This window comes from Lithobates pipiens, unplaced genomic scaffold, assembly GCF_037356315.1.
Source record: "Lithobates pipiens isolate NorthernLeopardFrog02 unplaced genomic scaffold, aLitPip1_a1.2 Scaffold_18, whole genome shotgun sequence".
Lineage (NCBI taxonomy): Eukaryota > Metazoa > Chordata > Amphibia > Anura > Ranidae > Lithobates > Lithobates pipiens.
The window spans coordinates 644531850-644555606 of NW_027507758.1; the positions used below are offsets into that span (position 1 = coordinate 644531850).

The 23757-nt window shown below is 45.7% G+C and overlaps 2 protein-coding genes across 3 annotated transcripts in view; one reads left to right on the forward strand and one right to left on the reverse strand.

Moving 5' to 3' along the window:
• The window catches only part of LOC143989821 (uncharacterized), a 184519-nt gene that overhangs the window by 84443 nt on the left and 76319 nt on the right, over positions 1-23757 (forward strand). The window lies entirely within an intron of this gene.
• LOC143989790 (uncharacterized) lies at positions 15663-23528 on the reverse strand. The gene is made up of 4 exons (XM_077490058.1): positions 23425-23528; positions 19470-19579; positions 18636-19196; positions 15663-18512 (listed from the first exon to the last, which is right to left on the reverse strand). Exon 4 carries the CDS (start codon positions 17135-17137, stop codon positions 16154-16156), a length of 984 nt encoding a protein of 327 aa, XP_077346184.1. The 5' UTR covers positions 17138-18512; positions 18636-19196; positions 19470-19579; positions 23425-23528; the 3' UTR covers positions 15663-16153.

The following is a 23757-nucleotide window of genomic DNA, read 5'->3' on the forward strand; positions in this document are numbered from 1 at the left end:
TAACTGTTGGCGTCTCAAGTAGTACGCCTGAAATATTAAAATTGCTGATAGGCAAGGAGTGTTGTGTTCTGCCAAAGCTAGAACATTATTCAACTCTTTTTTGGGCTGCACGACTTCTCGTGCCTCCCCTGGTGATCAATGTAAGCCACCGCCGTGGCTCTGCCAGACTAAATCCTATCAGGACAGTCTCGTAATCTGACCGCCAAGATTCTATGGCCAGATGTACTGCCTGAAACTTCCAACAAAGTTGATAGGCAAGGTCCTCTACCCTGGATCATCTCCCTTGGACAGAATCTTCTTCCAGGGCTGCTCCCCAGCCTAGAAGGCTGGCATCTGTTGTTAACACCTTGCAGGATAAAGATTTTCCCTCATGCTGGATAACAACCACCAATTTAGGCTCTGACCTATGTTGGGAGCCAAGCGTATTGGAAAGAAACAAGGCCTGAATCCTCTTTATTCCAGACCAACAGGATGGTGTCTTGAAGCAGTCTTTGAATAAAACTGCATAAGGGATGGCCCTGAAGGAGGCCACCATTTCCCCCAAAAATCTCCTGCAGCCGAATGAAGGAATTTTCCTTTATCCTGATAAGTTGTATTAGTCCTACAATGGAATTGATTCACGTCTGGGGTAAGAATACCTTCTTCTGTATGGTATCTATAACCAGCCCCCAAGTAACCTCCTTGATGGTTTTAGGGAGAATCTTCCTAGGCTGAGAAACCAACCTAGAGATTTCAGCTATTTACAGATGAGATGAGACTCTGGTTTTAGACCTGAGACTGAATGATCTATTCAAAGTAGATCTTCTAATAAGCTAGGACCGCTATGCCTTGAGCCTTTAACCTGGCTAAAGGAGGCGCCAGAATCTTTCAGAACACTCGTAGTGCTGTGGCTAAGCCGAATGGCAGTGCCACGTTTGACAAAATAATTTTATATTTCAAACCGCAGAAATTTCTGGTAAGCAGGAAACTGTGGCACATGGAGATATGCATCTCCCCTCCTTGCAAGATGGACACAGCCGATCGAATTATGAAAGGATCGGATGTTCAAGTGCCGATTCAGATCTTCAAGATCTAGAATGGGTCTTACCTCTCTGCTTGGCTCTGGAACCCTAAAAGGTTTGAGACAAAAAAACCTGTTCCACTAAGGGAATCTCTGATATCACCGACTGGGATAACAGCTGATCCAGAAGCCAGAAAGAGAGACTTTTCTTTTTTTTTTCCCCTGGAACCTTAGGAGGATTCTTTGAGGAGACGGACACTTTTGCATAACGACTGCCGCATCAGCAGCCCCAAGGACCCCACAGGCAGCACCCAAACAGGACCCGAACCCCAAACCCTCAGATCGAAAGCTGACTGGGCCATCCGGACTCTTGAAACTCTAGATGTAACCTAGAGAATAAAAATGGCAGAAATCAATCTGCTTTAACATTGTTCCTGACAGACTTTGAGAATCGCAGGACCTTTCCCCTCACTCAAACGAGTGAGGGTGCTCCTTCATGAGAAGGCCTTAGCATTCTGCTTTATGGACTTTCTGCCCCCAAGATCCTGATACTGCCCCTGGGAACTTTCTCCTGAACCTGACGATTGAGACCGTCGAGACTGCCTAAAGGCAGATTCCCCAGGCATAGGAGAGGCTGCACGATTAAAAGGAGAACTGTTTGAACCTCCTTTATTGGTAAAGAGAGCTTTACCCCTTTTGGATGTACTTATCCACTCTAAAGAGTCGTACCCCAGGAAGGGACACAGACTGGCTCAGGGTTTTCACATGGTGCTTCGGCTGATCAATATCTCAGCCACGGACCTCTGCAAAAATGCACCAGTCCAAGTATAAGCCAAAGGGCTTAAACGATTGAGTCCTTCATAGCATCTGTGAGACACAGTGCGTCATATACACCAGCCCCCTTGCCGGGCCTGCTGATCAGACAGAACTTTCAGGTATCTCACACCTGTTCCTTAACCCCTTGGAGTCCACATTCCAATGCATTGGCGTGACTCAAAATGTCCTCCACCAAAATAGTGGAGCAGATGTTAAAGGGTTAATGGACTGAGCTACTCCAATTGCAGCCAGAACTGCAAAAGACATCTTGTCTTTAAAAGGAAAATCCAACCTTAACTTGCTGGATCCTTTAACATCAGTGCATTATCAACTGGACATGTGAGACTCTGCTCACTAAGGTGATTGCAGCATTAATAGCTGGAACCCCCCATTTCTTTCATAGAAATGTTCCCATTCAGAATACATAGCTATGCATCAATAGGAAAAACATCCCCAGGTGGAGGAGGTTCAAATGAACCATATTAGAGGTAGATACATCAAGAGCCTGTGCTGCAGGCAACAAAAGGGTTAAGTAAGGGAGTAGACAAACACCTGACTTGTGCGGCTACTCCCTCCCTGTTAGGATCCTCCGAAGAGGAAAAATAATTATCTTCCAATATTTGGGAAGATCTACCTGATCCCCAGCCTTCTGCACCTCAACAAAAGGGCCCTGAGGACCAGATAGGAATCTGCTATGTTTAGTCCTACTATGGAGAGACATCATAGCGCAAATCTTTTAAATGGTAGAAGAAAAAACCTGTTTGTATGAAATACACAGGGACAGAAGTGTTCTACCCTTGACGGCTCATCTGACTGGCCGTATTTTCTTTTTACCTCTCGGGGAGGAAGACATTCTTTTGGAAGGGTTTTTAGTTTGCTGTATAACATTAACCCCTTAGAACCCTTAGAGGAGTTCCTGGTCCCTTTGTCACTCATAGCTTACAGTACAAAGCAGAGGCAGTACCAGCAAAAGAATGTAATCCTTGCTAGGCTATAGTACAGTATAATAACTGCTATTAATCCTAGCTATACAGTACAATGTTGTCAAAAGGGAAATGCCTGTGTCACCAAACCTGACCAGCAACCACTCTGCTCTGTCCCTCCACCGCCAGGCAGCAGCTTCTCTTGCAGAGCTCTAAACTACTTCCTACATGTGTGGCCAGCGTCTGACACCGTTTAGCCACGCCCCGTGCAAAAACGGCCCCCCCTTCCTCTTTCAAACAGGGAAGTGAATCTCCTGCATGAGTGCCGGCATCATGGCGGGGGGCGGGAAAATCCTCCGCTCGACGAGCGGCCGCGACTTTCCCATTTCCCTTTTTTAAAAGAAAAAGAGACAGCTGGCTGCCATTCAAATAGATCAAAATCGCCAATTTGGGGGCCCAGGAATTGATCAGACCCCCCTTCTTACCTGAAGGTCTGAGCTGGCTTTAACGGAGAGGAGAGTGGAGCTTATGCTGTTTCCAGCATCAGAATGGTGAGTGCTCAATACAGCCCCCAGTGGTGACACAGACATGACATGACAACACAATACATAGAAGGAGAGATTCCTGAGAAAATCTCCCTTATCTTCTCCTCGCAGCAAGGTTTATCAGAGATAAAAAAAAATCTTCACCCATGGAACAATGCCAACAACGCCACAATAACTTTCCCTTTAAATGGAACCACAATACTCTTTCATATTTAGGCATTCAAATACCTACCTCCTTGACAGACCTATACTCTACAAATTACCTAACTCTTCTCCAAAACATAACCCAAGATCTGAAGAAATAGTCTCTGGGGTTATTTTCCTGGTTTGGCAGAGCTGCCATCATAAAGATGAATGTTTTACCGAGAATGCTATATCGCTTTCAAACAATCCCGATTAAGCTTCCCAACACATTTTTCGCATCCTATCGCAAGCTTTGCACAGACTTCATTTGGGGCACAATCAGACCCAGATTAAGCTTTGAGAGGCTCGCTATCCCCAAACTCAAGGGAGGAATAGGCTTGCCCGAAATACAAAAATATTACTCAGCCTGCCATTTGACAAGAATACTTGATTGGAATATCCACTCAACCACCAAAGACTGGGTCCAATTAGTAAACTCGTTTGACTCAATCCCGGTAGCCCAAACTCCGTGGCTGATTCCAAAACATGTCCCACTAACATATTCCTCACACCCAATAATTTCTCTGACACTCTCCACTTTTCGATTCACATGTGATAAATACAAAATTTCATCAACTTTAGGACCCCTGACGCCAATTAAACTCAACCCAGACTTTTTACCGGGGATGCAGTCTTCCTTCCTAGCAGACTGCTGGCCACATACCACTGTTATTGCAGACCAATTTTTTGAGAATAACAGTCCGCTTTCATATTCCAACCTAAGGACTAAATTAATGACGGACGAACTCTCACTCTGGACGTACACTCAAATCAGACATTTTCTGGACACCAAAGCTAAGAGCTTAGAATGGTCGAGACGTCAGACACCCTTTGAAGAAATGTGTATACGTAAAGAGCCCCAAAGGCACTTAATATCATTCACATATAACCTACTGTTCACAAACAAACAACTCTTTGACAACTGGGCCCATAATAAGTGGCAAGAAGAACTTTCTATTAACTTTACGGAAAGGGACTGGGAAAACATTTACACAATTGTCCATAAAGCAGGGGTTGACAAATTTGCTTGGAATCTAGGAGCCAGCTTAAAAAGTTAGGAGCCAGGTCCGTGACGGCGATCCGGACCTGTCCCTGGCCTGACATGGAGACGAGTGAGGGGAAGATGGCAGCGCTGTCGCCGCCCCCCCGTCTCCAAGTCATTGCCAATAGCTCTTAGAGGGACATTTTTTTTTTTTTTTTCAAATGACAATTTTTTTTTCAATTGCACTTTAGTGTAAATATGAGATCCGAGGTCTCTCTGACCCCAGATCTCGTATTTAAGAGGACCTGTCATGCTTTTTCTATTACAAGGGATTTTTACATTCCTTGTAATAAGAATAAAAGTGACACAACATTTTTTTTAAAAGAACAGTGGAAAAAAAAAAAAAGTTAAAATAAGCAGAAAAAATAATAATTTTTAAAACGCGCCCTGTCCTGCCCGCATATAAAATCGGTGTTCGAACCACACATAGGAGGTAGCGCCGTGATCGGTAGAGCGAGAGCAATAATTCTAGCCCCAGACCTCCTCTGTAACTCAAAACGTGCAACCTGTAGAATTTTTTTAAACGTCGCCTATGGAGATTTTAAAGGGTAAAAGTTTGTCGCCATTCCATGAGCGGGTGCAATTTTGAAGCGTGACATGTTGGTTATCAATTTACTCGGCGTAACATTATCTTTCACAATATAAAAAATAATTGGGCTAACTTTACTGTTGTCTTATTTTTTTATTAACTAAATTATTTTTCCCAACAAAAGTGCGCTTGTAAGTCCGCTGCACAAATACGGTGTGACAGACAGTATTGCAACAACCACCATTTTATTCTCTAGGGTGTTAGAATAAAAAATATATATAATGTTTAGGGGGTTATAAATAAAGGAAAGAAGAGGCAGGTAATATAAAACAAACAGTCATTAGCATTGCTGGTTTGTCATACCAACGGCGACCACAAGAGGGCACCAGATTCCATAAGGAATCATAGGACCGCAGAAGGCCTCAAAACCGCGGCCTAAATTTTCGGCCGCCGGCGGAACGGCCCGACGCGATCACGCTGGGGGGGTCCACAGAGACAGGATACCCCCAGCTGTGCTGCCCCAGGCGCGAGGTCGCTATTTCTAGTCGCCAATGCGACCTGGCGCCCGGGTTTTGTCGAGCCCTGCCATAAAGGATCCCTAAACGTATACGCTCAAGAAAACGCTTACAAATTACTCTCAAGATGGTATAGAACACCCCTAAAACTACACAACTTTTACCCGACAACCTCCCCACTCTGTTGGAGATGCAAACGAGAGAACGGATCCCTGTTGCACATATGGTGGTCCTGCTTCAAACTTCAACCATACTGGAAAGAAGTTCATAGACTTACTCAACAAATCACCACATACACTTTGGAATACACCCCTGAACAACTCTTATTGCACAGAACGCCTCCACCTCCATACCTAAAATCCCTGCCCATGCACATGATTATGGCAGCAAACATGTGTATTCCCTCTAAATGGAAATCATCTGAACCACCTTCTTTAAAAGACTGGTTTCGACGCATTAACAAAACCACAGAAATGGAGGAATTAATTCACTAGGCTAGAGACACCACTTTCAAATATATTCAAGTTTGGTCATGCTGGCTACATTTCCGTACAACAGACGAATACAGTAATATATTCACATAACCTAATAGTGGGAGCTGTGGTGACCCCCTGGAGAAACTAGATAGCAACGACGCAAGCTAGGCTCAACAGTTCATACCCTTTCCCCAATAGACATAGCACAATGGATACTTAATGCTCTTTTTATACAAATACTACAAATACCACACAGATAAAATATGTTAACAACAAACCCCATCAACTACTAAGCTCCATGTCATTTTGTTTGACCATTGATTACTCATAAGCAAACTTTCATTTATTCAACCCCAAAATTCGCAATCAAAATTAATCCAGGTGTAAATGATGATACTATTATGAACATGTAGACACTTTGGACTAACTATCGAATTTCATGCTAAGTTTAAATTGCTAGCCTTACTGTTATAAATATGCTTAACCAAACCGTACAATCTTTGTTTTCTGATGTACAAGGCATTTAGCGGCTGCGTCCGCAAGTGTTTATTCCTGTTATGCTTTTCAAATCTCAATAAAATGTTTATAACGGAAAAAAAAAACAATCTTCACCCTTCACGGTAGGCTCCAAGACCTTTAAAAGGAAACCTTCAGGAACTGGGGAACACTCAGGTTCTCCCACAATCCTGGACCTGCGAGAAGACCCTGGCAGTAAACTTTTATTGGCCTTACTACCAAAAAGTACTGGATCCCAGTGTCCAACTCTTAAAGCATTTGCAAGCAAAACCTCGTGTCTTCGGATGATGAGGCCTGGGTACCATTCATTTAGTCCATTACAGAGACAGAACGGATGCGGTCAGGATGGCTGGCTCTCATCAAAGGACTACTGCCCGTGGAGCTCAGTACACACATCCCTACACGTGCCCAACCTTATAAGCCAGGGGTGTCCAAACTTTTTTCAAAGAGGGCCAGATTCGATGAAGTGAACATGTGTGAGGGCCGACCATTTTGCCTGACATTCTTTGAACCATTAAAATTCGGTCATTCGAGCACTCATACCTGGCCCAACAAAAATTCTCGTGCCTTTGTTGCGCTCGTTTGCCCGACACACAGACGAATGCTCTGTTCTTTAGGGGTACCGTTAAGTCTTAATGGTACCCCACACATTAGAAACATGGGGTGCTTTTGGTGCAGCGCAATAAAAAAAAAAAAAAAGACTCAGTTAGACTTACCGGTGACGGTATTTCTAAGAGCCTTTCAGGACAACCCCGGAGAGAGTAGCTCCACCTTGCAATCAGGAAACACATGCCCACTTTAAAAACACCTCCTCCTCCTCCATGGCTTCAGTTATTGTGGCCTTCCGACGCTGGAAAACAAAGCACAGAAAGCACAACACCATGGTAGAACTTAATACATTTACTAAGCATAACCTAGGGAGGGAAGTAACGGTTGTCCTGAAAGGCTCTTAGAAATACCGTCACCGGTAAGTCTAACTGAGTCTTTCTCAAATCGCCTTTCAGGACAACCCCGGAGAGGATAACCGAGAAACTTACCCTAGGGCGGGACTACTGCCTGCAGTACCTTCCTGCCGAAGGCCTGATCTGCTGCAGACAGTAGATCTAACCGGTAATGCCGGAGAAATGTCGAATAACTGGACCAAGTGGCAGCCTTGCAGATTTGTTCAGGCGTGGCACCGGCCCTTTCAGCCCAGGAAACTGCCGTGGATCTAGTAGAGTGGGCAGCAATACCTGAGGGAGGTATTTCTCCTTTTGCTTTATAGGCTTCTGTTATAGCCAACTTAAGCCACCTACCCAGCGTACTTTTAGAAGCTTTCTCCCCCTTGCGTGATCCAGAAAATATCACAAAGAGGGCGTTTGATTTTCTAAATTCTTTAGTAACTTTCAGAAACTGTAAAAGACATCTTCTCACATCCAATGTGTGAAATACTTCCTCTCCTGCATTTGCTGGGCTTGCAGAGAATGTAGGTAACACTATTTCCTGTGATCGATGGAAAGTTGAGGATACTTTCGGTAGGAATGCTGGATCCGTCCTCAGTACCACCCTGTCCTGATAAATTCTAAGGAAGGGTTCTGTAATAGCTAGAGCTTGGAGCTCGCTGACTCTCCTGGCCGAGGTGATGGCCACCAAAAAGATTGTTTTTAAAACCACCTTCTGCAAAGAAGCTTCCTGTAAGGGTTCAAACGGTGCTCCCGAGAGACCCTGTAAAACTGTAGACAAATCCCAACTGGGAAAGTCTTTAAGGGCTACTGGTCTATTTCGAGCAAGAGCCCTAAAAAATCTAGAAATTAAAGTTTCTTTAGATAAAGTCTTTTCAAAGAAAACTGATAAGGCAGCCACCTGAGTCTTCAGGGTACTGGCTGCGAGACCCTTCTCCATTCCTTCATGGAGAAACTCCAAGACTGACACCGTGCTCTTGACCTTGAGTTCTCTAAAACTGCACCAGGAGTTGAACTTTTTCCAGACCTTCATGTAAATTGCCTGTGTAACTGCCTTCCTACTGGACAGCAGGGTCTTTACTACTTTATCTGAGAGACCTTTAGCCTTTAACAGGTCCTCCTCAGAAACCAGGCGGTTAGCTGCAGGAGTTCCACTTCTGGATGACTTACTGTCCCCTGGGATAACAGATCTTTTCTGAGTGGTAACCTCCATGGGGGCTTCGAGGCTAGGTTTCGAAGACCCGCGAACCAGGGTCTTTTTGGCCAAAAAGGAGTGACTAGTATTAAGTCTGTCCTTTCTTCCCTGAATTTCCTCAGTACTAGTGGAATTAGAGGAAAGGGGGGAAAGGCATAGCACAGCTGGTAATGCCAGGGGTGAGCGAATGCATCCAACCCTATTGCTGCATCTCCTCGGTGAAGAGAAAAGAACCTGTCCACCTTTGAGTTCTGCTGGCTGGCAAAAAGGTCTACCTGAGGAACCCCCCAGGCCTCGGAGATCATCAGGAACACTTCCTGATTCAGACTCCATTCTGCCTCTAGCAATTTGCGCCTGCTTAGGAGGTCCGCAAACAAATTCTGAGAGCCCTTCAGATGCACTGCCGATAGTGAGGCTGTGTTCTGTTCTGCCCAGGCTAACAACAGATTGGCCAGCTCCATCAAGCTCCTGCTTCTGGTTCCCCCTTGCTTCATAATGTAGGTAACCGCTGTCGTGTTGTCTGACAACACCTGAACATGGTGGCCTCTCAAACTCTGCTGAAATGCCACTAAACCCAGAAAGATCGCCTTCAACTCCCTCCAGTTGGATGATCTTTGAGCTTCCTGTTTGGACCAGACCCCCTGAGATGTCTGACCATCCAGATGGGCTCCCCAGCCCCAGGCACTTGCGTCTGTAGTAAGGCGCTTGTCCACAGGAAAGGTCCACACCAGGCCCCTTGAGAGGTTTGCCTGGTCTCTCCACCACCAAAGAGCCCTTTTCGTCTTTGACGAAATTTTTAGCTGTTTTTCCAAAGGATCCTGATGGGACCAGCTTGACAGAACCTCCCTCTGAAGGGGTCTGGAATGGAACCTGGCCCACTGAACAGCCGGGATTGCTGCCGTAAGCAGGCCCAGAACTGCCATAGCCCTCCTGACTGAGACTGTCTGGTTGCTCTGTATCCGCTGTACAGCTAGCTGTAACTTTTCCTGTTTTTCCAACGGCAGGAAAACTTTCTGGAGAATCGAATTTAATGTATACCCCAGAAATTTCATTTCCTGTGAGGGGGTCAGGATTGACTTCTCTAGGTTTAGAAGCCATCCCAGGCCCTCGAGGTGAGACTGGGCCCTCTGGAGATTGACTAGGACCTGCTCCCTGGAGTCTGCAAAAAACAAAAGGTCGTCCAGGTAAGGAACAACTGGAATCCCCTTCAATTTCAGGGGTTCCAAAGCCTCTGCCATAATCTTCGTAAAGACCCTGGGAGAGGACGAGAGTCCGAACGGCAGAGCCCTGAATTGGAGGTGCCATACCGAACTCCCTACCTTCAATGCCAGGCGCAGGAACTGCTGCGATGCCTGATGAATTGGTATATGAAGGTAGGCATCCCTTAGGTCCAGGGATGCCATGAAGCATTCTGGGGTCAACAGCTTTGTGATGGAGAAAATTGTATCCATCCTGAAATGTTTGTACCGAATGAACCTGTTCAGGAATTTCAGATTCAGGATTAGACGGTACTTCCCTGAGGGTTTTTTCACCAGAAAAATATGTGAATAAAAACCCCCGCCCTGCTGGTTTACTGGGACTTGAATCAGAACCTCTTGCTGTATCAGCTCCTGTAACAACAGCTTCATTGCAGAGGCCTTCTCCTGATCCCTTGGCAATGTTGTCACATAAAACCTGCTCGGGGGTAGTTCTGAAAACTCCAACCTGTACCCCTGATCGACAACGCTCTTCACGAACAGATTTGGAGACAGCCTGTCCCATTGTTCGCGAAAAGCTGACAGTCTCCCCCCCACTGGGGAGATATTGTCACTTGTTCTTAGGGGACTGCTCTGGGGGAGATCTAAAGAGGACTCCACCCCTGCCTTTGCCCTTCTGTGAACCCCATCTGCTCTTGTGCTCCTGGTCTTTTTTATGGGACTGCTGAAAAGCACGAAAATTCTTTTTCGCAATCTGCTTTTTCTTAACTGGAAAAGCCTTCTTTTTATCGGCTGTTCTATCCAGCACAGACTCTAAATCAGGACCAAAGAGCAAGTCACCCGAGAAGGGAAGACCACACAGCTTGACCTTAGAGGCAGTGTCCCCAGACCATGTTTTCAGCCAAACTGCTCTCCTGGCTGAATTTACAAGAGCCGAAGACCTAGCGGCCAGTTTAACTGATTCTGCTGATGCATCCGCCATGTATTTGACTGCATTCAGGATCAGTGGAAAGGACTCTAAGAGATCCTTGCGGGGTGTCCCCGCCTCAATATGGCTCTTCAGCTTCTCTACCCAACATTCCAGATTCCTGGCCACCACCGTAGCTGCCATTGCTGGTTTTAGACTGACTGACGCAGCATCCCAAGCTTTTTTAAGGATGGAGTCAGCTTTTTTGTCCATTGGGTCTTTAAGGATCCCCATATCTTCAAAGGCTAGATCCGTTCGTCTGGATACCTGCGAGAAAGCTGCATCGACTCTGGGTTTCTTGTTCCAAACCTCTGAGTCCTTATCTTCGAAGGGAAACCTTCTTTTGAGAGCTTTAGAGAAGAAAGGGGCTTTTTCTGGGTCCTTCCACTCCTTTCTCACTGAGTCTGAGAGGACCCTGTGGACAGGAAAAACTCGCCGTTTTGTTTCGTCCAACCCCTGGTACATTTTGTCATGAACTGACAGTTGTACTTTTTCTTCCTGAATTTCTAGAGTAGTGTAGATTGCTTTTAAAATATCATCTACTTCCTCTAGTGATAGCTTGAATTTGGAGCCCCTGCTATCTTCTTCCTCTTCCTCCTCCTCAGAATCCCTGAAGGAGATGAGAGTACTACCCCCTTCGTCTCCAGACTCTTCAGTTTCCACCTGTCTGGATGACGACGCCCTGGGGCTGGGCGGTAAGTTCTGAGGCTCGGTCTGTGCGGGAGGGTTTTGTATCAGGATGGACTTGACTGAACTCAAAGAGTCTGTCAGCTCTTTAACCGAAGAAAACAAATCCTTATATTGTTGAGATGTTTCCTCTTCCACCAATTCTCTGATACAATTTCTGCACATTGCCTTCTGCCATGAATCTCTGAGGGGGGTTTTGCAAGAAGGACATTTTCTCTGACCTGGTCTAGCTTTTCCTAGTGATTTTTCCTGAAACGACATACAGGTTTAATTCACTAAAAGCTCTCAACAACCAGTTGCTTAACACCAAGCCAGTGCAGAGACCCACCACCAAACAGACCTACTAGTGAGACCCCAGAACTAGGCTGCAAAAGGTCAGAGCGAAGTCCACCTCTGACCTGCAGCGACAGGCCCCCAAGAGGGGGGAACAAACAAAGACATACCCACAGTAAAGCAGAGGGTGCCAGTGCACCTTACGTACCTGGGCTGGACCGGTGCTGGGGGCGCCTGTCTCCGCCATAGCTGGCTTGCACTCTTCCATCGTTTGAGTGAGGCAGCTATTTTACAAACAGCTCTCATTTTAAATTTTCCCGGCCGCCGCGTCATCAAGGCCGGCCGGAAGCGGAAGCACACGGTCACCTGACCCGCCCCATGACCCCTGCGTTCCAGGCGCTGAACCACGGCGCCACGCCCCCTCAGAGCGCCCGCGCGTCACCGTGAACGACGCCGTCGCCGCCCGGGACCCGGCGCCGAAAACGGAGCCATGCCGCTGACCTGCAGCGGCCTCCGCCAGCAACAGAGCCCTCCCTGCGCTAACAAGCGGACACCGGGCACCCGACGCCGGCACTCCGAGGGTCCTTACTCCCGTGAGATGGCGGGACCAGGAGCTCCAGGAGTCCTCTCCCCGTGGAGATGCTGCTGGGGGTCAAAGAGAAACAACCTGCAACAAAAGGTAAGCCTTACTCCCCTGCAGAGAGTGTAGCTCTCCCTGGTTCAGGCACATGCTTCCTCCAAGGAGGAAACACAATAACTGAAGCCATGGAGGAGGAGGAGGTGTTTTTAAAGTGGGCATGTGTTTCCTGATTGCAAGGTGGAGCTACTCTCTCCGGGGTTGTCCTGAAAGGCGATTTGAGAAAAAAGCTCTGGGACTTCTTTCCCTGCATTTTTGTGGGTATGGAAGCCCATTGAAATGCATGGGCTGCCCTACACACAGCATGCAGCCATGCAGATGTGAACCAAGGGCTTATTGGAGGGGCAGTAAAACTACATGGTTAAGCTGTTTTTACCACCCCCAACTTCTCCCCCTCTAGCTGCAGAGGGAGCAGCTGGGGGTGTACACATGCTGTGGCTGCAGCTGGAGGTATGCTCAGGGTGAATGGGCCTGCACTGCAACTACCCCGCAACTGTGTAGACTGCACAGTTGCGGTATAGTGATGCTACATTTACGGGCTTAAAACAGGTGGTGAGGAGGCAACATAATGCCTCTTTACCACCTTTCAAATGCCTCTGAAAAGCGATCTGTATATGGATTGCTTTTCAGAGGAGCAGCAATCCTGGCTGCTATCACACACACAAGCACCACAAAAGCAGTTCTGATGGTACAAGAATGGGGGGGGAGGTCTGGATTAAAAGTAACACACATGCATACACATACACACAGACATACACACATACAGACACATGCATACACATACAGACACATGCATATACTTACATACATACAGACACATGCACACACACACATACAGACACATGCACACACATACATACATACATACATACAGGCACATACATACATACATACACGCACATACAGACATACATACACACACACACATACATGCACACAGATACATACAGACACACATGCTGCACACACATACAGACACACATACATGCACACACATACAGACAGACATACACGCACATACATACAGACACACATGCACATACGCATACATACAGACATACATGGACACACACACACATGCAATCATACATGCACAGACACACACACACATGCACACACACACACACATGCACATACAGACACACATATACACACACACACACACACATACATACAGACAGACATGCACACACACACACACACACATATAGACACACATGCACACACATACATACAGACATGCACACACATGCACAGACACACATACATACAGACACACATACATACAGACACACATGCACACACACACATACACACATGCACACATACATACATACAGACACACATGCACACACATGCATACAGACAGACATGCACACACATACATACATACATACAGACATGCACACACACACATACAGACAGACATGCACACACACACACATACAGACACACATGCACACACACACATACAGACACACATGCACACATACACATACAGACACACATGCACATACATACAGACACACATGCACATACATACAGACAGACATGCACACATGCACATACATACAGACAGACATGCACACATATACATACAGACACACATGCACACATACAGACACACATGCACACACATACATACATACAGACACACATGCACACACACACATACACATAAATAAAGCCTTTTTAAAACGAATCTAGCTTGTAGTACAGTACCTTTCCATTCCATTTCCTTATTCAGCCGGGTACTGCACTGTAGGGGGAAGCAGAGAGCACAGCACACTCCTCTGCACTTTACTTTCACTTTTGAAGCCGACGGAGCTTCTCACAGTGACGGGGATCGGCTCATGATCCCGCAGCACACCAGGCGGGCCGTTCAAAACCGGACCGCGGGCCGCGATTGGCCCGCGGGCCGGACTTTGGACATGCCTGTTATAAGCCATAGGCTTATTAGACACTGGCAAAAAAACTGAGGACTCCCAGTAGTGGGAGGGGTTATATGGGGGAAGTTCACCTCTTAAGGGGCGTGCCAGTGTCCAGCACCTGATACACTGATATAACCCACATAGTTATTACTATGGCTCTGTGTCCCCTGATGTAAGAAAAGGAAGAAATTTTTTGCAGAATTCTTTATCTTTCAAATCTCCCTCCACACGCTGTGCAGCCAGACACAGACTGAGCTAACAGTGAAGAGTAAGGTATGTGCATAGACTCCATTTGGTGGAGATTTCAAGGCATGACAACATTTTATCCTTTAATGGAAGAAACACATAAATGTTTTTAATACCCAAGTTTCTTCCCTTACCTCATCCTTGCTGCAGGATTTTGCTTAACAGAAAATCCAACCTTCACCCATCACGTCGGGCTGCATTTAGCTGTCTTCTTTTTATGGAGGAATTTAAATCCAGCATGGATCCCTCCTGGAGCTCCTCCTTCACTCGTGACCAACACCTTAGACACTGGTGAAAAAACTGATGTGCTCCTGGAAGGAGGAGGGGTTATATAGGGAGTGAACTTCCTTTGATTAGATTTACTAGTGTCAACACCTGAAGGTGGCCTATAACCCATTAAGTAATTACTTAAGGCTCTGTGTCCCGTGATGTATGATAAAGATTTTTTTTTTTAAATGTGTGCAAAAAAATAAAAAAATGCAGTGAAAGGGTTAAAGGAAACATTCTCCTTCGGGAAGATGTTACATGTTTCTGTTCCTGCAGCAGCTCAGCGATCCGAGTCCTCTGTGTGACAGCAGTGTGGGGAGAAGTTCCCCGTACCGGCTGTCACTTTATGAAAAGAGCGCGGCCATGCCATTCATTCACAGAGTTCTGTCCATTGCCGATGTCGGCTTGTAGTTTTCAATGAACTCCCACACCTCTGCTGAGCTCTCTGGTAGATGATTGGTTCTTCCTGTCACTGTAACTGCCTTCCCGTATAATGTACAGGCAGACAGATTACACGGACAGTCTGCAGGAGTCCTGCATAGCACCAGCCATCACCACATCATGGCTGCAATGCTTTCCAGGCTCCTAAAAAATAGCAAATAAAAAATTTCTTTACCTAAAGAAAATGTGCATTTATAATTGTTTATAAAAGGTGAACTTTTCATTTAATGAAGAGGACACCGGAGCGTGATTTGTCTGCTCAGCATGCGCTTGTACTGAACACCCAAGATATACAATTCCCCGACATTCCTAAAAGCACCTCAGATTTATATACAGTTTTGGTTAAAATCATTTTTTATTTTATCAGAACAAGGAGATTATCATAAGAGACGAGGAGATTGTCATAAGAGACGAGGAAATTGGGACCCCAATTTAGTCCCTTAAACAAATAGTTTCGTTTTTAATTTTAAAAATAGCCCTTTAAGTGTTTGAGTACATTTTGTGGTGTAAAATTTCACAATCAATGAAAAGTAATGACTCCATTTTTATTTTTCTCCTGCTATCAATGGCCGACACGGTACAACACTTCATCCATGTCTTTGGTGATCTCTGATCTCCTTATCAACTGTTTCTTCCATGATGAAGATCAGCCATGTAGTATATCTGAGGTGTATATCAGGGTGTGCTTCTTCCCCACATGAGAGCTGTGATGTCCAGCAACATTCATATAGAAGACATTTCCCGCACTCAAGGCACTAATGCATCTCGAGGATTGTGTGGGGTCCCTGATGTACAGGAAGACAGGACTTCAGTGAGGAACCATTCCCTCACTCAGGACAGGAATATGGCTTCTCCCCCGTGTGAGATCTCTGATGTGTGTAAAGACTGGACTTCCGTGAAAAACATTTCCCGCACTCAGGACAGGAATATGGCTTCTCCCCCGTGTGAGATCTCTGATGTCTGTAAAGATTGGACTCCACTGAAAAACATTTCCCGCACTCAGGACAGGAAAACGGTTTCTCCCCCGTGTGAGATCTCTGATGTGTGTCAAGACAAAACTTCTCTGAAAAACATTTCTCGCACTCAGGACAGGAATACGGCTTCTGCCCTGTGTGAGATCTCTGATGTGTGAAAAGTTGGGACTTCTGTGAAAAACATTTCCCACACTCAGGACAGGAATACGGCTTCTCTCCTGTGTGAGATCTCAGATGTGCGTAAAGAAGGGACTTTCGTGAAAAACATTTCCCGCACTCAGGACAGGAATACGGCTTCTCCCCCGTGTGAGATCTCTGATGTCTGGAAAGATGGGTCTTTCGTGAAAAACATTTCCCGCACTCAGGACAGGAAAACAGCTTCTCCCCCGTGTGAGATCTCTGATGTGTGTACAGATTGGACTTCTGCGAAAAACATTTTCCACACTCAGGACAGGAATACGGCTTCTCCCCTGTGTGAGATCTTTTATGCCTATTAAGTTTGGATTTAGAATGGAAACACTTCCCGCACTCAGTACAGGAAAAGCTCTTCTCTGTTGGAAGGACGGTCCCGTCCCTCACAGTCTGAGGTTCCTCAGGATAAGAGGAATACGATGGTCCATCTACACTGTGTGGTGCCGGATGGACATTTGAGGTAGTCGGGTTTTCTCCTGGACTATACTGTGTGATGTCCTCATCTTCTACTTTACAGTCTGGAGACAAAGTGAGACAATCCTCTGAGGTTTTCCTCATCTCCCGTCCATCTACTAAAATAGAAATACAAAGATTATTACTAGACATGAGCTGATTGGTTCCCCTAAACCAGGACTCCGCCCACATCAGGCAGCTTTGTCTCTGAGGATCTTACAATTCTCCCCTCAAGGTAACTAGTAAATGGGTCCTCTGATCTCCTACCAGATCATTTCTTTATTCATGGACCTTAGTCAGAGAGTGAGGAAACAACGAGAACTGTCTTTTATAGGAGTGACAGTGATGAGGGGATTATAGGACGAGTGTCCCCTCCCCCTCTATCACTCATTGCCATCTTCCCAACACAAGAAGTCCTGCACTTCCTTATTTAGTCCATGATTTAGTCATGAATAACAGCGGGGCTGAGCCCCACCAGAGGTCAGAGAGTGAGGATGGGGGAGAACAACCAAGATAAAGACTGGACTGATCCTGAAGACCCCCATCATTGGGTTATTGACTCCTCTCTCATTATCACTTTCTGTTTAAGGGTCCAAAGTCTGAGGATGTTATCACATTATTATCACCATGTAAAAGTCTGTGCTCCAATCACATCATCCGATATAAAATGTCCAGCTGGTAGGAAATGGGTGTAACAAAAGACAATACATATTATGTGTATATATAGCAGTGGGGGGAGGGGAGAGAGCAGAAGTCAGGACTATGTAATGTACAACATATTGTATAAGATACAACAGATAGGACTATATAGTATCAGAATGATGTAATGTACACCATAGAGTATAGTGCAGGGGTCAGGAGTATATAATGTACATTATAAAGTATACAGTGTAAGGGTCGGGACTGATAATATTGGTATTCAGTAATCAGTGGAAGATGAAATGATTACATGAGACAAGTTGCAGAGGTCCCACACCGCTGCCTCCCATCTCCTGAGACTGCACTCAGTGACTTGGGTCTGAGACTATACAGACATATCCCTCCACCCGGCACAGCCAGCAGACAACACAACAAGTAATCCTGGGGGGATTGTTCTGTCAGAGATCTTGTCATACCCGGGTATGGGGCAGAAGACCCAAAGCACATACCCCAGGTGCCTAGATCTAGTAACATCTATGGGGAAAATTAACCTTTTGCTGCCAGCTGATCCCCAGAATCTCCATAAATCCAGTCTAGATACATAAATTGTGTCGGCAGCACAGAGAAGGAAGATTATCGGAGAGAAATCCAGGAATACAGGACGGGGAACACAGCTCAGGAAAGTGACCAGGGGATTACAGGCTGATATCACCCAGCCCCCGCCCTACTCTGGACCAATCAGTGAGCAGTATGGGTGGAGGAATGGATTTAGTGTTAATGACCCACCTGTGCTGATCTCTGTAGGAGTGTCCTCCTCTATAAATGTCCCCGTTATTCCATCCTCCTCCATAGACTGCTGATCATCCCTCACATACCTCTCTTCTTCGTCTGATTTCACCTCAAATTCTATATCCATTGGATCTCCACTCTAAACCAAGAAAATGAGAGAGAATATCATCTGTAAGATAGAAGATTTATTATTGTGACATCACATAGAAAATACACACATCATCTCTAGGAGTCCATGTTCTAGATGCTCCATCCCACCAACCTTGTAACAGTGGGGGATGGTGTGATCTTCCTGTGTGGAATCCCGGGAATACAGAGGACGGGGACATCTCTCTGGTGGGTTCCCATTACTGGATCCATCTGTAGGAAACACACACACTGACTGAATACATTGTTTCTATGTGTTTATCAGATGATGGGGGATCTAGGTGGAGCCTCCGTACTGCTCTCTCCTTTACAATAAAGTCTCCTCTTACCCGGTGATGTGAGGGGCGGCTGATTGTCCATCATGACGTCCTTGTAGAGATCCTTGTGTCCTTCTAAATACTCCCACTCCTCCATGGAGAAATAGACAGTGACATCCTGACACCTTATAGGAACCTGACACACACAATGATACAGTCACCATCCAGACACATCCCTTGTCTGTTACTGGATAATGTCCCAGAATTCCCAGAATCCTCCTCACCTCTCCTGTCAGCAGCTCCATCATCTTCTTGGTGACTTCTAGAATCTTCTCCATGTTGTGTCTCTCAGGTTTTAGGGAGTCACATGGAGGCACTGTGATGGTCAGATGATCACCTGACTTCACAAGAGGAAATCTCTGTATTGGGGAACCAATAGGAATATCATGTTAGAATCCCAGAATCCTCCTCACCTCTCCGGTCAGGTCTGTGTTTTATTAATAGAGATAAGAGTGATGTCATGTGACCTCCCAGAATCCTCCTCACCTCTCCGGTCATGTCTATGTATTATTAATAGAGATAAGAGTGATGTCATGTGACCTCCCAGAATCCTCCTCACCTCTCCGGTCAGGTCTGTGTTTTATTAATAGAGATAAGAGTGATGTCATATGACCTCCCAGAATCCTCCTCACCTCTCCGGTCAGCAGGTAGATGATCTCCAGGGTGAGGTTTAGTATCTTCTCAGTCATGTGACTCCGGTCCTCCTCCATCCTCATTGGTGCCATCATCTATGAAGGTTTCCCTGTAGACAGATAACAGAAAATTATCTGGATTGGTTGTACAATAATGGGATGAGGATATCAGGAGGTAATATGAAGGTCAGTATGTATTTAACTAGTTGCCGACTGACCTCCACAGTTATACGGCGGTAAAGTGGCTCTCCTGAGCAAATCGCCATTCCTGCACATTGTGGGAGCGTGTCCGCGGGTCAGGTGGATTAATCTCTGCCGGTGACCCGTGATTGCCTTGTACACAGGCAGAATGTAAAGAAGGTATTCCCTGTTCGGCCTAGTGAAATGTCAGCAATATATTGCATCCAATGATCGGGAAAAGTGATTTCTGTCATGTCTCTGGTAGCCCATCCCCCTACAGTTGGAACACGCTGAGGGAACATAGTTAAGACATATGCTGTTTTAAATCTTTGATCTTGTAAGTGTGCCTGTTTTGGGGCTGTATTCATAAAGTAACAAGCAGAGAGCACTATGGAGTCTATGTTTGTGATTACATGTCAATAACGGATCTGAGAGAAGCAGAGCTGAGCTGTAGGTGGAGAGAGAAGGAGAGAGTTTCCTGAAAGAAATCTATGTGAAGTTATCAGCACAAGCACCCAGCGGGGAGAGCGTAGGAGGATCGGCTGTTTTGGCGTGGATGAGAGAGATCGTGAAGGAGCAAAAGAGTGACCATTATTTGAGTTTTTTATACTCATCTGTGAGGTGAGCCGGCAATCTGGCTGGTGGTGGTGTGCAGATGATACTGGTCCCAGTGAGGACAGAGGAGTACAGCGGGGCATTGCCATCTTAAGAGCATTATCGGCCCCCGGGTAATACAATGCACTGGGGCCCTGTCTACACAATCACGCACGATTGCCCATCAAATTAAGCTTTACTGTGTCCATGAATGCAGCCTCACTGTGCCCACCATTGCAGCCTCACTGTGCCCATCATGGCAGCCTCACTGTGCCCATCATGGCAGCCTCACTGTGCCCACCTTTGTAGCCTAACTGTGCCTGTGAATGCAGCCTCACTGTGCCCGTCATTGCAGCATCACTGTGCCCACCATTGCAGCCTCACTGTGCCCACCATTGCAGCCTCACTGTACCCACCATTGCAGCCTCACTATGCCCATGAATGCAGAATCACTGTGTCAATTAATACAGACTCACCATTGACTGGTAACACACACAGCGGGCATCTCTTCCTGTGTATCATGGAGCTGGGTGGGTCTGTGCTCGGTGGCCGTGCTGTAACAAGGTCCCACCCCTCTAGACAGGCTCATGTGATAGGCGGAATACTGATTCAATCTACTATTACACGAGCCGGTCTAGGGAGGTGGGACCTTGTTACAGCGCGGCCGCCGAACACAGACCCAGCCAGCTCCGTGATACACAGGAGGAGGAGGCTATACTGGAAGGCAGGTGGCCTACTGGAAAATTTCCCGGTATCTCGGTAGGCCAGCCCGGCCCTGGCTGGAGTCGTTGGACAGGTGGGGCCCCCGGGCAACTGAACAGTGTGCCCATGCAAAAAGACGGCCCTGCAGCGGGGGATGGTCTCACACACTGAATGTGTCTGGTGGTGGTGTGCACATGATACTGGATGGATGAGCACGGCGGGGGATGGTCTCACACACTGTTTGGTATAAACGAGTTCTCTATCAACACTGATGTTATATAACACATGAAATCTTATATATATGGACTGCTTGCACTGTGCTTTTAATTACGTATATAAGAATACACTGTAGGGGATATTGCATTTAGTTATTTCCATTTTATTTATTGGTGTTTCAAACAATGATATATAGGTTATACTGCGCTGCACTATTATTTATTATTATTATTATTATTTAAGGTACTTATATAGCGCCATCAATTTACGCAGCGCTTTACATATACATTGTATGATACTGTCGAGAATCAGAATCGGACAAAATAAGAATGTTCGTTAATTACAATTATTAGTTTTGATGAAGTTAAAAAAAACAGGAAGTCAGCACAGCACAGGGATGGTGGGAGCCCCTCATAATGATAAATTCATCATGATGAACATTCGTTAAATGAAAATTTGTATTTCGTACCAATCCGAATTGAATTTCAGACACGAATTACAAATTCATTTTAATACGAAACAAATGTATTGACGATGCCCCTGTCTACCAACATGTCTTTGGAGTGTGGGAGGAAACCCACGCCAGCACAGGGAGAACATGCAAACTGCCGGCAGGTAGTGTCGAGGTTGGGATTCGAACCAGCGACACTACAGCAACTTTTACTGCTAGGTGAGAGCCCTACCCACTACACCACTGTACCGCCCGTATAAGGATAGAACTGTGTAAAATGTGTGTGGTGGTTATTTTATTATCATTATTATTTGTTATAATTGTTGCACTTTAGATTGTTATTATACACTTTATATGAATGAATGAATGATTTGTATAGCACACAAAGCAAACTGAATCGCCTCAAGCCACTTTATATTAACCCCTTGATCACCTCCTGGTGTTAACCCCTTCCCTGCCAGTGTCGTTTTTTACACTGATCAGTACATTTTTATAGCTCTGATCAACGTGATAATGTCATTGCTCCCCAAAAAGTGTAATTTGTGGTCAGATTTGTCCACCGCAATGTCGCAGTCTCCTTAAAAATCGCAGATCGCCGTCATTAGTAGTAAAAGGTCCCGAAATCTATCCCCTATTTTGTAGATGTGATAACTTTTGTGCAAACCAATCAATATAAGCCTGTTGCAAATTTTTTTTAAATCAAAAATATTTAGAAGAATACATATCGGCCTAAACTGAGGAATACATTTGTTTTTTATATTTTTTGGGATATGTATTATAGGAAAAAGTAAAAGAAAAATTGTTTTTTTTTTTTTAAATTGTCACTCTTCATGAAAAAAAAGGTGCAGAGGTGATCAAATACCACCAAAAGAAAGTTCTGTTTGTGGGGAAAAGAGGTTGTCAATTTTGTTGGGTACAACGTCGCACGACCGCGCAATTGTCAGTTAAAGTGACGCGATGCCGAATCGCAAAAAATGGCCTGGTCATTAAGGGGGCAAATCCTTCCGGGGCTGAAGTGGTGTTAAGCACTATGGTCCCCAGTGGGAAAATATTTAATCTGGACAGTTTAGTGTTCACTGTGATTCTTGGGGTCCGGGAATCTCGTAAAATGTGGCCCCCTGCATCACAAATTCCATTCTCTATGTTGGGTGTGAGATGAGGAGGAGATCCAGGAATCAGGATAAAGGTCAGGACAAGCAACAGACGAGCGCATCCAAGAGATGAAGCCGGGGTCACTACACAGAAAATCAATCCAAGGAAACAACAGGCAGGACGAGGAATAGCAAGAAGGAGCTCAGAGACAAATGAGAATATTGCTCAGCCAATGGGAGATGATCTCAGCATGACTTACATAATGAAGGAGATGAGGGGGAGGGGAGGAAGTCACTTATGGTGACCATAGAGACATGGAAATTCAGCTGGTTCAGCAGGGATCGGTCACATTTCCATCCATGTGTGGTCACTGCCGGATAAAAGTCACTCCATCAGCGGCTGCAGCCAATAGCTTCATCACTGATCTGTGTATTCTGAGAGTGGAGGAGCGCCCCCCATTGTCACAATACAATAGTGCAGCGGGGAGGATTCCCCCATCCCCCTCCAATGTGTGGATGGGGGGAATCACTTCAGTTTTTTCCTCTCATCCCGCTGGCTGAACGATAAAACTGAACCATGTATGGCCAGATTTGGAGAGAAGATATATTCATCATCAACTGATCCCCCGGCTGGAGATAAAAGACATCACAGTGACTATGGAGGAAGAGGACGGACATGACGGGGGTTACTGGGTGTAAATAGAAAATAAGATCTTATTACCTCCTCTGCTGCCTCTTCCAGCAATGTCGTCTCTCTACTTCCTCCTGATTCACCTCTCACCCAGAACTTCGTGTCAGTACCTGACATCACTTCCTGTCTTCCATAGAGACTTCCTGTCTTGGTAGAAGTGAGATCACCACCTTGTGGAGATCAGAGGAATTTCAGAAACAGCTCACAGTGTGAACACAGCCTTGTATATGTATATATGTACCGTATATCCTTATAGATGAGTCAACTCCACTCCCACCAAGGGGGATAGAAATATATTACTGCTCGGGGGGAGACATTTTGGCCCCTTTGATTTTGCAGTAAAATTGATGTCAGATTTAGTCA

Bases quoted from the DNA above. Each gene is read 5' to 3' on its own strand.
- LOC143989790 (XM_077490058.1), bottom strand. From the start codon at position 17,137: ATGTGGGCGGAGTCCTGGTTTAGGGGAACCAATCAGCTCATGTCTAGT.